The sequence below is a fragment of the Chaetura pelagica genome, unplaced genomic scaffold (genome assembly GCF_000747805.2).
Source record: "Chaetura pelagica isolate M959 unplaced genomic scaffold, ChaPel_1.0 scaffold124, whole genome shotgun sequence".
NCBI classification, from domain to species: domain Eukaryota; kingdom Metazoa; phylum Chordata; class Aves; order Apodiformes; family Apodidae; genus Chaetura; species Chaetura pelagica.
Window position 1 is genome coordinate 741,987 of NW_009952891.1, and position 14,122 is coordinate 756,108.

General features: G+C 53.0%; 2 protein-coding genes across 2 annotated transcripts; both read right to left on the minus strand.

The window, feature by feature from the left end:
- Positions 1-3,871: 3,871 nt before the first annotated feature.
- Positions 3,872-4,778, minus strand: LOC104386821 (hemoglobin subunit alpha-D). The gene is made up of 3 exons (XM_009995486.1): positions 4,659-4,778; positions 4,337-4,541; positions 3,872-4,047 (listed from the first exon to the last, which is right to left on the minus strand). Exons 1-3 carry the CDS (start codon positions 4,748-4,750, stop codon positions 3,919-3,921), a joined length of 426 nt encoding a protein of 141 aa, XP_009993788.1. The 5' UTR covers positions 4,751-4,778; the 3' UTR covers positions 3,872-3,918.
- Positions 4,779-7,081: 2,303 nt separating this feature from the next.
- LOC104386822 (hemoglobin subunit pi) lies at positions 7,082-9,262 on the minus strand. Its single transcript, XM_009995487.1, has 3 exons — positions 9,129-9,262; positions 7,907-8,111; positions 7,082-7,359 (listed from the first exon to the last, which is right to left on the minus strand). The coding sequence occupies exons 1-3, from the start codon at positions 9,218-9,220 to the stop codon at positions 7,231-7,233; spliced, it is 426 nt and encodes a 141-aa protein (XP_009993789.1). The 5' UTR covers positions 9,221-9,262; the 3' UTR covers positions 7,082-7,230.
- Between the last annotated feature and the right edge of the window lie 4,860 nt (positions 9,263-14,122).

Sequence of the window (14,122 nt, forward strand, 5' to 3'; positions counted from 1 at the left end):
ACCCCCTAGACAGACCCCATCCCCGCACACACACAGCCCCTGTGCACACCCCACCACCCCACACAGCCCCTGTGCACACCCCACACAGCCCGTGCACACCCCACCACCCCACACAGCCCCTGTGCACACCCCACAGACCCCCTGTGCACACCCCACAGACCCCCTGTGCACACCCCACACAGCCCCAGTGCACACAGCCCCCACTCACACTGCCCCTCTGCACCTACTGCTCTCGTTCCCTCAGTGGACCCCAAACTGGTGAACTGTGTGCCCTCTTCACCCCCTGCTCCCCAAACCGCAGTGACATCCCTCTGCTCCCAGACTCTGGGCCTCCCCTGCCCCAGCCCTCTCCCTGACCCCAGTGCTGGGAAGAGGAGACACTCAGCAGAGCCACAGGGATCAGCTCTGGGCACTGACACAAGCACTGGCCTGCAGAGGCAGAAGCTCACAGCTGGGGAAGGAAGGCAGGGCTGCAGCAGCCCATGGCAAGCCCCTTGTGCCCCAGATGATGAAGGTGAGGAAGGCAAGAAGAGCAAGGAAGATGGGGATGGTGAGGAAAACAAGGATGGTGAGGAGGGTGAGGGGCCCTGTGGTGCTTCTAGTAGGTTCGAGAGCTGGCACAGGCAGACAGGACAGTTCACACCCGTGTTTCCTCCGTGGCTGATGGTTCTTATCATTCATGTTTGGGGGAGATTAGCTCAAACTGGCACCATTTCAGAGCAGGGAAGGAGGGGAAGGCCCGGGGGGGCTAATCTTCTGGGAAGCAGAGCCCAGGGAAACAGCAGTGGGGTGGTGTGTCTGCTGCCTGTGCTGCATCAGGGGCACAAACTGCAAAGGCAGAAGAGCCCTGCAGCCTGGTGGCACAAAAATTAACGGGTGTAGATGCACATGAAGACTCTGGGATGCAGACTGGGATGTGTCTGAGGACGGAGGGAAGTCGCTCTGGGGGTCTGAACTGGGGGTTTCCCCCTGTCAGGTGGGCAGCTGGAGGAAACGGGCTCTGGTTTTGCTGTTTCTGAGGGAAGGCAGTGCTTGGGTGGTGGTGCCTGTCAGACAGTCGCTGTGGATTCCTGAGTGCTCTGGCATGAGCAGGGGCCAGGGTGGCACAGGGACTCCCAGCCCTGTTTCTGTGCAGAGTCCTCACATGCCCCTGCCCAGCTGCTGCACTGAGCCACGGCAGGCACTGCTATCTCATGCACATCTCCCATCCCTCAGGAATGCTCGTCTCCTCCCTCTGGTGTCACAGTGCAGAGCAAACCCAGAGCTAATTTACTCTCTTATAACCCATCACCTGTGATATAAAGGCTATGTTTTTTTTAAGTTCAGACTCCAAGACACTGAACCCAGTGTCCCTGTAGCTGGACTGCAGCCTGCCTGCCCCACTCCCACACATCCCAGCTCCCAGGGGAAGAGCAGACACCCAGGGCTCTTCACTGGCAGTCGATTGGGATTTGTAGCTCAAGGGCTGGAGCTCAAGAACAGTGTTTGTGCTTCGTGGCCTGTGGTGGATTTTTTTCCCTCCATGAACTTGCCTGATTGCCCATGGAGCTGATACAGGCACTTAGCTCCTGCAGCATCCCCAATGAAGTTCTAAACAGTCATCATGGTAGATGCAGCCAGGAGGGATTAATCCTACCCTCCCTGGAGAATCCTTCAAAGGAGACACAAGAACCACATTTGGCTTGGCACATCCTTCCCCCCTCTCTCCTCAGAGGGATGCAGGCATGGTGAGGTGACAGGCTGAGCTGCATTCCCCAGGTCCTGCTACCAGCATTGGCAGCATCCCAAGATAGGCTGGAAGGAGGCAGGGCCCTGGGGGGTAGCCAGGGACCCCATGGCCACTGCTGCCCTCATGTACCATGGCTGGTCTCTCCAGTAGCTTCTTCCCTCCCTCCCTCCTTCCAACGGGAGCACCACAACACCCCAGCCCACCCGGGCCCTGGCCACAGCACAGACAGACATGGTGCATTGTCAAAGGTGTCTTTATTGATGGCACACGGGCACAAGCAGCAGCTCATCTGTACTTCTCAGCCAGCACAGCAGCAACGTGCACACCCCACAGACCCCCTGTGCACACCCCACACAGCCCCAGTGCACACAGCCCCCACTCACACTGCCCCTCTGCACCTACTGCTCTCGTTCCCTCAGTGGACCCCAAACTGGTGAACTGTGTGCCCTCTTCACCCCCTGCTCCCCAAACCGCAGTGACATCCCTCTGCTCCCAGACTCTGGGCCTCCCCTGCCCCAGCCCTCTCCCTGACCCCAGTGCTGGGAAGAGGAGACACTCAGCAGAGCCACAGGGATCAGCTCTGGGCACTGACACAAGCACTGGCCTGCAGAGGCAGAAGCTCACAGCTGGGGAAGGAAGGCAGGGCTGCAGCAGCCCATGGCAAGCCCCTTGTGCCCCAGATGATGAAGGTGAGGAAGGCAAGAAGAGCAAGGAAGATGGGGATGGTGAGGAAAACAAGGATGGTGAGGAGGGTGAGGGGCCCTGTGGTGCTTCTAGTAGGTTCGAGAGCTGGCACAGGCAGACAGGACAGTTCACACCCGTGTTTCCTCCGTGGCTGATGGTTCTTATCATTCATGTTTGGGGGAGATTAGCTCAAACTGGCACCATTTCAGAGCAGGGAAGGAGGGGAAGGCCCGGGGGGGCTAATCTTCTGGGAAGCAGAGCCCAGGGAAACAGCAGTGGGGTGGTGTGTCTGCTGCCTGTGCTGCATCAGGGGCACAAACTGCAAAGGCAGAAGACCCCTGCAGCCTGGTGGCACAAAAATTAATGGGTGTAGATGCACATGAAGACTCTGGGATGCAGACTGGGATGTGTCTGAGGACGGAGGGAAGTCGCTCTGGGGGTCTGAACTGGGGGTTTCCCCCTGTCAGGTGGGCAGCTGGAGGAAACGGGCTCTGGTTTTGCTGTTTCTGAGGGAAGGCAGTGCTTGGGTGGTGGTGCCTGTCAGACAGTCGCTGTGGATTCCTGAGTGCTCTCTGGCATGCAGGGGCCAGGGTGGCACAGGGACTCCCAGCCCTGTTTCTGTGCAGAGTCCTCACATGCCCCTGCCCAGCTGCTGCACTGAGCCACGGCAGGCACTGCTATCTCATGCACATCTCCCATCCCTCAGGAATGCTCGTCTCCTCCCTCTGGTGTCACAGTGCAGAGCAAACCCAGAGCTAATTTACTCTCTTATAACCCATCACCTGTGATATAAAGGCTATGTTTTTTTTAAGTTCAGACTCCAAGACACTGAACCCAGTGTCCCTGTAGCTGGACTGCAGCCTGCCTGCCCCACTCCCACACATCCCAGCTCCCAGGGGAAGAGCAGACACCCAGGGCTCTTCACTGGCAGTCGATTGGGATTTGTAGCTCAAGGGCTGGAGCTCAAGAACAGTGTTTGTGCTTCGTGGCCTGTGGTGGATTTTTTTCCCTCCATGAACTTGCCTGATTGCCCATGGAGCTGATACAGGCACTTAGCTCCTGCAGCATCCCCAATGAAGTTCTAAACAGTCATCATGGTAGATGCAGCCAGGAGGGATTAATCCTACCCTCCCTGGAGAATCCTTCAAAGGAGACACAAGAACCACATTTGGCTTGGCACATCCTTCCCCCCTCTCTCCTCAGAGGGATGCAGGCATGGTGAGGTGACAGGCTGAGCTGCATTCCCCAGGTCCTGCTACCAGCATTGGCAGCATCCCAAGATAGGCTGGAAGGAGGCAGGGCCCTGGGGGGTAGCCAGGGACCCCATGGCCACTGCTGCCCTCATGTACCATGGCTGGTCTCTCCAGTAGCTTCTTCCCTCCCTCCCTCCTTCCAACGGGAGCACCACAACACCCCAGCCCACCCGGGCCCTGGCCACAGCACAGACAGACATGGTGCATTGTCAAAGGTGTCTTTATTGATGGCACACGGGCACAAGCAGCAGCTCATCTGTACTTCTCAGCCAGCACAGCAGCCACAGCCGACAGGAACTTGTCGAAGGCAGCATGTATCTCAGGGGTGTAATCCTTGGTCATGTGTGTGGCCAGCACCACCTGCAAGCACTGTGCCAGCAGCTGCAAGGCAAAACAGGGTTCAGCACCATTGCTACAACCACCAGCCCCCAGATCAGTCCCTGTCTGCTGCTCCCCATCCCCTGTCTCTTGTCTCCCCATTCTAGTCCCCATCCCCTGCTCCCCATCCCCCATCCACCATCCCCCATCCCACTCCCTGTCCCCCACTCTCCATCCCCTGGGCTCTGGACTTCCAGCCCAGCCCACAGCCCCTGCTGCCTGGCTCTCCAGCCCAGTTCCTGCCCCCCACTTCCTCCCGTCCCCCATCCCTCATTCCCCCTTCTCCGCCTGCCTTGAAGTTGACGGGGTCGACACGCAGGTTGTAGGCGTGCAGGTTGCTGAGCTCAGACAGTGCCTGGCTGAGGTTGTCCAGGCTCTTCACGGCAGTGCCCAAGGCACTCACCACCTTCTTGCCGTGGCCACGGACCTGGTCAGAGCCTGGTGACAGGTCGAAGTGGGGGAAGTAGGTCTTGGTCTGTGGGTAGGTGGTGAACATCCTGCCGGAGCGGGAAGGTCAGTGCTGCTGGCCCTCAGAACACAACCCCACCAGCCCCCGTGGAGCTCCCACCCACTCACCCCCCTCGCCCATGGGGCTCCCTGGGCCCTGCCCGCACCTCTGCAGGGTCTCGGCTCCTACTTCCTCCTGGCAGCCTTGCAGCTTGTCCCAGACCTGCTGGATCAGTTTCTTGTCCTCGGCGGTCAGCATGGTGGTGGCTGGCAGTGGACAGGGAGGTCTCGGTGGCAGCAGCATCCACGGGCTACCCTCTTATAGCAGCCAGCTCCTCCACCCCAGCCTTATCTTATCGGCACGGAGGGGCGGGGGGCCCGCGGTGTGCGGCCCGGGGAGAGGCTGCAGGGCTGTCCTGGGGGGCCCCAGGGGGCCCCAGCTGCTCTGCCCTGCCCTGTCCCACCGCACCAGCCCCTGGCCGGGCTGGGGGCAGCAGCTGGCAGGGCTGCCCCGTGGTCAACAGCAGCCAGGGGCATGTCCCGCGGGTGGCACAGCTTGTCCTCAAGCCTCCTGTTGGGAGTCACCATTTCCCCTGGCCGGCCCAGGGTCCTCTCCGGCTCTGTGGGTGTTAGGATGGGTCCCACATGTGTCCCCTCCAGACTCCAGCACATCCAGCCTCTCTCTGCCTATAGACCCCATGAGCAGGAGCCACAGACAAGCCCTCCCCCAGGATCCACCATGGGAGACATTGTCTCTCCAGCAACACAGAGAAACCTGGGCAGTGAAGAACCTGCTTTTTAGGCACATGCTCTTCCCAAAGTCTGTCCTGTGGTGTTTGTCAGGTCTGGGCTTCTTCCTTTCTTCCCACCCCAGTGTATGCTCCATAAGTGCTGGGACATTCCACGGGGGATATGGAGGTTGGTGACTATCACATCCTTCCCTCAGCCTCTGTACCAAGTCTTTGGTACAAACCTGGAGTCAGGAACACACCAAATGCTGAGCTACCATCTAAGCTGTGGATCGAAATGTTCAGGCCACCTGAGACCCACAAAGGCAGAATGTTTCTAAAATTCCTGTGGCAGGCTGTGTGACACATTCAGAGCAATTTGGTGACCAGAGCTTCTGCACCATCTCTCCCCCTTGCACAAACACAGTCCCAAAATGTCAATGAGATGAGGACCGGAGCTTGCAGTGCCAGTTCAAGCTGTCAATCAGAGCAAGATTAAGACTTGGCACCCATCTTTTTATGTCAGAAGTGCTCTGAGACAGGCATGGGCAGAGAATGCAACCTGATAAATCATTTTCTCCCCAGCAGCTCCCATGTGTATTTGATTGGTGACCGAGCCAGCTCTGATAACAGCCTGGTGTTCTGGCTGCTGCTGAGCAGCATCAGGGCCATCTCTGCTTCTCACTCTGCCCACCAGGGAATAGATTTTGGGGTGCATGATACACTGGGATGGGACACAACCAGGCAGGTGACCTCAGCTAGCCACAGAGGCATTTCATGCCCTATAATGACATGCTCAGTAATAAAGGGAAAAGAGGAGGGTTTAGGGAGTTTTAGGGGGGTTACCCATCTCTTTTGTTCAGGCACTGGCTGGGCATCAGTCCGCCCACAGGGCGCGGTGAGTGATTGCCTCAGCATCACCTATTTTGTTTTGTTTTCTTCCCTTTTCCACTTATCCTTCACTTACTCAACCATTATTTCTTTGTTTGTTTGATTGATTCTGACCCCCAAGTTTCCTTGCTTTTGTTCTTCCTTTCCTCTTCCCCTCATTCCATTGAGGGGGAGAGTGTGTGAACCACTGTGCAGATCTTGGCTGTCTCTGGGGTGACCCACAGGAGGTGCGTATGGAGGGATGCTCCCTGTTGCTGCTTTCCAGGGAGACCCTGGGAATTTGTGGTCCCGCAGGCGCCACCAACACTGATCTTCAATGACCACTAGTATTCCTAAATTTCAAATGCATGTAAAGTTTCCTGTTTAAAAAGAAGAGATGTTAAGCTGAGGGGATTGTCCCTTTCCCAAACCTGTGTAGCAGGTGTGATAGCCCCAGGTGTTCATGAAGCACATCAGATACCTTGGCCATACCCCATGGAGAGGAGCATGAGGAGACAATGCCCAGAATGGCTCTGGGCACATCATAACATATGGCAATGCAGGTTTTGCTCACAACAGGTTGTGTTGGGGTTTGGATAGGCCAAACAAGAAGTCTGGCTCCATTCAATATACTAGCAGGGTAAAAGGTTCTTTCCTGGTCAGTCTGGAAACAGTCTTTGGTGGATACAGCTTTTGTGGATATACCTTTTGTGGATACACCTTTGGTGAGCAGTAGCAGTCACAGGGCTCCAACTTGTTCTGGGCTTCTGCTCATTAGTATGTTATTCCCACTGAATTTTATGTTATTCCCAACAAATTTACACAGCTTAGCACACAAACTGGTAGGTGAACATGAGTACATGAACTAGCACATGAATTTACACAGCTTAGTATTTTCCCCTCTGTATTGTGTAGATATTTCAGACCACCCCCCTGCCTGAACAGTCGAGTGCAGGTGGAACACATGGAGATGAAAACACAGAGACCATAGCTCACATTTGAGTTATTTATTAGGTTTTGCAGATGACCAAGCCCCTGCAGAGGGGATTTGAGAGGACTGCATAGGAAGCAGGGAATACTCCAGAGCCTGGCAGCTGGCAGGCACCATGGTTGTGCATCCCTCACCCTCTGTAGAGATCATTTATCTGTACTTCTCAGTCAGAACAGATGAAACACTGGACAGGAACTTATCCCATGCAGCATGGGCTTCTGGGGTGAAGTCATTGGGGTAGCGGGCAGCCACAGAGCACAGGATACAGTGGGAAAGCAGCTGCAAGGGAAAACAGGATGAAATCCATCTTAGTAACAAAATTCAGTCCAGGGGTCTGCAATGGACCTTGGTCCCAGTGTGCTCTGGCATGATGACTACATGTCCCAACCGGGTAGTGTTGCTGCCTGATGCTATGTGTGATGAAGCTATGGGGGAAAACCCCACTCCCTCTTCCAGATGTCCCTTTGTTCCTTACCAAAGGAAAACACAACAAAGTCAAAATGTTTAGAATGTACTGAGACTTTGTTCAAGACAGGTGATAGAACCTGATGTGTGAGGGAGATTCATACATTACAACAAAGGCAGCAGAGACTCGAGTCTAACACAAACCTTAGGAGCCCTCTGTGTAGTTTTTTGCTTGAACTTCACCAGCTCTTTCATTAAAGGATCCAATCTCAGGTTAAAAAGCAGGTGAGGAATAAGCAGTGACATGAGTTGACCAGGCTATGCAGTGCAGTCAGGTATCAAGCTGCCATCAGCCAAAATGATCTGCAGTCTTTCATTCTGTGATGGCATCTTTCACCCCTGAAAGTCTCTCCTTACTCACCTTGAAGTTCACAGGGTCCACCCTGAGGATGTAAGCATGCAGCTCACTGAGTTTGGCCAAAGCACCTCTAATATCATCAATGTTCTTCACAGCTTCCCCAATGGCACTCAGGACCTTGGAGCCGTGACCACGAAGCTGAGCTGAGCCTTGGCTGAGGTCAAAGTGAGGGAAGTAGGTTTTCGTCTGGGGGTAGCTGGAGAAAAGCCTGGAGGACAACATGTGAATGAGATTCAGCAGTGGAAATGGTGTGCATGAGATGGTGAAAACCTCAGAGCAAGTGCAGGGTAAGCCTGTCAGGTACAGAAAGTCACTCCTTCAGCAGTGGCAACAGAGCTTTGGGAGCTTCAAGCTTGCATCAGGAAGGTCTTTCTGCTCTTAAAACTCCCTGCAGTATGTGCAAATTAGACAGTGGGCTAATCTGTACATACTAGAGAAGAATGAAGTATCAAAAATAATTTTAAACTGAATGTATTTTTGTTTTGTATTAAATAAAAAAGAGCCCCAGTTTGTCCCTTGCATTTCCTATGTTATATCATAAGCCAGTTTGCAGGATCTTCAAACTAACAGGAGCTGAACAAACCAGTATCCATGAGTGGTATTCAAAGTCCTGGAAGGAGTATCACAATACTTCATATTGAGCTGTAAGTAACCTTTTAATAACTTTGAACAATATAATAATTTCTGAGCAATTTCCAGGCTATCATTTGCATGAATTTTTTATTACTGTATTCTACAACATGCAGGGGGTCCAGTCGTCTTGTTTCCTAACCATTTGTTAATTACCAACTGGAACAATGAAACATGACTATCCAGGGAATTTAGTGGATAGCTGTTAAGGCCTAGAAACTGCAAGGGAAATTGCATCACTTGTACAGTCCATTTCCTAATAGTGATAAGCCCTTTTCAGGACACTGAGAACGAATGACTTTGAATTCCTTGCCAGGGCTTCTGGCTCGGAATTCTCCCTAAATTGTTATAACGGGAAAGAAACCATTAGAATTGCTTAGAAAAATTATGTTTTGCTGTAAGAATTTGAGGCCATCTATTAGCATTTAGTGGCACAGATACAATGCCAGAAAATCACATATCAAATAACACAGAGGTCAGCCATCAGCTCTCACCAGCCCCAGTGTGCTCTCACTCACACAAGTTTTACATGAGGTGCATCCTAAGAGCAAAGCCAGAGGAGGAACCCCCTTTGGAGGGGTTCTGGGGGACTTACCTCTCCAGTGATTCCGCCCCAAGGGCATCAATTTGGGTAGCCATCTTTGCCCAGATGGCAGCCACAATGGCCTTCTCAGCTTGAGTCAGCATTGTGCAGGAGGAGCAGGCTCAGGCTCTTTGCAGGGAAGGCTCCAAGCAGGATTGGACTCATCACCCTGGCAGCCCTGGTTATAAAGAGGATAGGGAGAGTGGACCTTAGTGCCTGACCACGCTCATTGGTCACTCCAGAGGCCCACCCATGGAGGTGGGAGACTCTTATCTCTCCCTGAAACAATGCCTGTTTCAGCAAGGGTCAGTGCACTGGCCTCCTCCTTGCTGCTGTTATCAGCTTCTTGCTTCTTCACGTGGTGGTCGTGTGGCCCAAAGAAATGGTCTGGACACATATTGATACGTGAGCAGAGAGTTAGTGCTGGAAAATTCCAGTGACAGAGCATTAGGACACATCTTTAAGCTAAGGAGCATATAGAGTTCAAGCATACTAAGAAGTTTGGAGGAAAATCTGCCTTTTCTGCCATGCTTCACAGCTGTGAACATGAGTGGGCCTTTCTGTGCCACATCATACACCTCCAGTACATGTGGCAGCCACAAGGCACAATATTTAATCTGAAATGGTTCCTCAGTACAGGCTGGGAGATGTGCAGTATAGTTCAGAGGGGGAGCGAAACCCTAATTTTGTGGGAACCAGTGGAGATTTTGCCATTTGCTTCAGTACTGCCAGGACTTCACTTTGCCAGCCTCATGAAAAGAATTAGGGACCCAGTTGACATTGCTTATAATGCCACCATTTGTAATTATTCCAATGGCTACAGGGACAGGGAGCTTATGAAACTCGTGTGGTCCTAGAAAAAATCATGTGGATGTGAGGAAGCCCAGACAGACTTTTTCTTTCATCACTAAGTGCCTCATGTTGATCATCTTTCATTTTTAGCTGTGTGATCTTACTGTTTACTATCTCTTGTACTGTAAACTATCCATCACCACCACAGCCAGTGCTGGTGTGGGCTGTGGACACACATGGAAAAGCCTGGTCCCACCAGAGGTGGCTTGTAGCTTCAGGGCACAGACACACTTGGTGGGTGAAGGACCAAACTAGCAAAGGGAATAGGACTACGGATAAGGGGCCCAAGTGTCAAAGAAATACCCTACTGGAGAAGGTTGTCACCAAAGCTCTGGGAATGAATATCCTGCCAGCACATGAAGCAGAGGTAAATCTCTCTGCCACCCTGATAAACTACAGCAGCCATACACATCACCACTGGTTGCTGGCAGCCATGCATGGGAAGCTGGCTGGTACAGTCAGAGGGCAGATAGTGCTCTCTGCTCAAATAGTCCTGCATGCTGTGCTGTGTCCGTGTCGATATGCATAAGCCAGATTCCCCACTGAGATGTATCTGTGTTGCCCAGCAATGCTACTGCTACAGAGGGTGCTCCTCAGACATGGCCATCCTGCTAAGAGGAAAGCCTTTCTAGGGATCTAATGACACTTGAGTCATGCAGGCATTGGAGTGTGTCCAGCCTATGGTTATCTGTACCAAGGGACAGTGTCACACAGGGGCACCAGACTTGGAGCCTCTCCTGGGAGCCACGGTGTGGCTGTGCCCTCCCATGTGTGCTGTGTTTGCAGTGGGGGTTTCTTCTGTGCCTTCACATGGGGACAGGTTTCTGCTCTCTGCGCAGCTTGGAGGAGTTGTTAAATTCACTGCAACTGGACTCCTCTCTCCTGGAGCTGGGGGTCCTCAACCACATCCTGGGGGCAGGTGGAAATGAACTGGTAGTGCTAGAGAAGCAGTCGGGATGGGGTCAGGCAGCTGCTGCTCTACCCTCTGCTGTCCCCGGTGTCCTGGTGGCTGCAGTGGCACTTAAAAAGGGCCCTGACCCACCCTTTGTGCTTTGTGCATTGGGCTCTAAATTTAAGCCTCTCTGCATATCACCTGTCACACAAAGCAGGAAAAACCTTGGTCTTTCCCAAAGGGCAGGCACAACGCACTTGATGCTTCTTGGTCTGCAAGCCTGGCTGGATTCAGTGATCTTGAATTATCATCCCCTCTGTGGAGCCCAACACTTTATCTGGGATTTCATCAAGGTTGTGTTCAGTGCCACAGCTCCCTCCTCAACCCTCCTGCCTGCTGGAGAACTCACTCCTCTCAGTACCTCACCTGAGGAGGGGATACGAGAGAAGACTCACTTGAGACTCAGTAAAGACTGAATAGTTTATAATAAGGAATATTATCAGTGCTCTTTGCATGTCCTCCCTTTGGTGAATGCCACACATGTTCACTGACAACCCAGAGCTAAATCTGTCTGGCTACACAGATGCAGTGCAGAGCAGTCTCTCCCGCTGCATGGCTGTGCTCCAAGCTCTCCTCAGTGAGAGGTCACTCAACCAACACATGCAGGAATTGACTGTGACCCAGATATACCCAGGGATAAGGCAGAGACCATCAGGACTCCTTCCTATTTTGCTGCCCAGTGTTCAAGCTGAGCATTGATCTGCCATGACTGTAGGATTTAAGGTCTGTGTAAGGATCAGAATGATGCCCACAAGCTTCTCAGTTACTCTTGCACTACCGGAAAAACCAAGGCAGCCAAAAGATGATAGAGGTTTGCTGGAAGGAGCTCAAAGCTTACCCAGGATCAGGGCTGCACTAGGGACAGCTGCAGGAACTCCTCAGGAACGAGCCTGGTGGAAGAAGCATGATCTTTGGCTACGTCTCACAACGTGACATGGAGGTCCTTGCATGGATCTCTCACCCATGTTCCTTCATCCCAGTGCTCCAGCTGCCCATGGGGTAGTGAGACATGGAGGTCCTGGCCTCAACAATGCGAGGAGCTGGACAACATGATTTCTCTCTCCCAGGACTTGTACTGATGCTGTGTCCTCTGGGAAGCCCCATCAGACCTGCCTTCCTCTCTTTCTGCTGCTGCTTCTCATAATTATGATGCATAGACCCACAGCAGAATGTCCAGCCTTGGGCAGATGATGAATCTTGGTGAAGAAGCTGTGAAATGTCACCAAAGGTGATTTTTAATATTAACATAGGTTGTGTTTGTTTTTTTTAATCCTATTCCAAAAGCAGGTTGCCAGAGTTTGTAATTTTAAAAGGCAGAAGTGACCAACAGGCCTGTTTGCTCATTATAAAAGCAAGATTATAATTTCCATCAGCCCTAACTGTAAATCCAGTTACTGGTTGAATGGCACCACTGTGGGATCAGGGAGAACTTTCCTCATGGATGTGTATTCTCCACAGGGACTGCCTGTCCTTCAAAGCAAATTCTCATGGATAAGGTGGCACATACATCTGCTCTAACTCTGAAAAATTTGGAGCATATTAAGTTTTGGAAATCTTACAAGTGGGATCTAAATCCTGGGTTTATTCTTTAAAGTCCTACCAGGGCTTGAAGAACTTGCAACACTTCATTTTAACTAAACTACACCCTCAAAGAGCTGGAAATAACAAAGATGTCTGTGTTTTATTATTTTTAAAAATACAATTATACTTTGAAGCAGATACACTGGGAAATTTTAACACAGCTGCCCAGCACTGGTGCAGGAGGAATGCTCTGCTGTGATAATAGGACTGCTCTTTAATCACCCTCAGACAACTTTCTCCCCTCCCCTTCAATTGTTATCGCTGGCCCTGCTGAGGATGGGCCCTCAGATTACATGGGTGCTCATCTCCCTCTCCAGCCACCCATCCCTGCCCCACGTCCCAGGGGGGCCTGCAGAGCAAAACCCAGAGTGGGGGTATCTCAGTTTTTAAACATGTAAATAATGCAATTAAATACAGAAGAATTTGTGTGCAGAACCCAGGACATCCTCTAACATAATTGCTGGTAATTTCTGATCTGGGTAGAAACACAAAATTGAAGGAGGGCACCCATGGAGCTGCCAGGGGAATCACAGAATCCTAGGGGTTGGAAGGGACCTCGAAAGATCACCCAGTCCAACCCCCCTGCCAGAGCAGGGGCACCCAGAGCACATCACACAGGAACGTGGCCAGGGGGGTTTGAATGTCTCCAGAGAAGGAGACTCTACAGCCTCTCTGGGCAGCCTGGCCCAGGGCTCTGTCACTCTCACAGCAAAGAAGTTCTTCCTGATATTCACATGGAACCTCCTGTGCTCCAGTTTGCACCCACTGCCGTTTGTCCTGTCACTGGACATCACTGCACAAAGCCTGGCTCTGCCCTCCTGACACTGCCCTGAACAGATTTGTGCCCATGGATGAGGTGGCCCCTCAGTCTCCTTTTCTCCAAGCTCAAGAGACCCAGCTCCCTCAGCCTTTCCTCATCAGGGAGATGTTCCACTCCCTTCAGCATCTTCATGGCTCTAACGCTACCCGTGCTCATCTGGAGCTGACAGGAACCTCCAGGCAAGTTGTATCAGTGGTGTAAACGCCCTGAGACTGTGCAACGAATGTGAAAAACAAGACCAAGTGCATCTTCCCGTGGAGCCGGGAGGTCGGACTTCCAGAGGCTCCTGCAGGCACCCACCCTGGCCCAGCCAGCCCGGGGGCAGCGAGGAGGGCACTGGGGCTGGGGACACTGCCCTGTGCCACCAGCTCTTAGCTCCGTCCTGGAGTCGCTCGTGACTGAAGTGGCTGAAAGGCCACAAATGGCCCAAAGAGGCCGGTGGGAAGGGTGGGTGATGGGCAGCCCTCTGGCTGGCTGCAGGGAGGAACTGGGGTGCTGGGCCATGCTGGGAGCACTGGGCTGAGCTGGAAGGGGGTGGCTGTGAGCCTGGGAAGCGCTGAAACCAACTGGGGGTGCTGGGCCATGCTAGGAGCACTGGGCTGAGCTGGGAGGGGGTGGCTGTGAGCCTGGGAAGCGCTGAAACCAACTGGGGGTGCTGGGCCATGCTGGGAGCACTGAGCTGAGCTGGAAGGGGGTGGCTGTGAGCCTGGGAAGTGCTGGAATCGACGGGGGGTGCTGGGCCATGCTGGGAGCACTGGGCTGAGCTGGGAGGGGGTGGCTGTGAGCCTGGGAAGTGCTGGA

What these genes read in the sequence shown, in the direction of transcription:
- LOC104386821 (XM_009995486.1), bottom strand. Translation starts at nt 4,750, where the DNA reads ATGCTGACCGCCGAGGACAAGAAACTGATCCAGCAGGTCTGGGACAAG. An exon ending in GGAGCCGAGACCCTGCAGAG is followed by an intron (nt 4,542 to 4,658) that starts GTGCGGGCAGGG and finishes CCGCTCCGGCAG; the next exon opens with GATGTTCACCACCTACCCAC. An exon ending in TCGACCCCGTCAACTTCAAG is followed by an intron (nt 4,048 to 4,336) that starts GCAGGCGGAGAA and finishes TTTGCCTTGCAG; the next exon opens with CTGCTGGCACAGTGCTTGCA.
- LOC104386822 (XM_009995487.1), bottom strand. Translation starts at nt 9,220, where the DNA reads ATGCTGACTCAAGCTGAGAAGGCCATTGTGGCTGCCATCTGGGCAAAG. An exon ending in GGGGCGGAATCACTGGAGAG is followed by an intron (nt 8,112 to 9,128) that starts GTAAGTCCCCCA and finishes GTTGTCCTCCAG; the next exon opens with GCTTTTCTCCAGCTACCCCC. An exon ending in TGGACCCTGTGAACTTCAAG is followed by an intron (nt 7,360 to 7,906) that starts GTGAGTAAGGAG and finishes TTTCCCTTGCAG; the next exon opens with CTGCTTTCCCACTGTATCCT.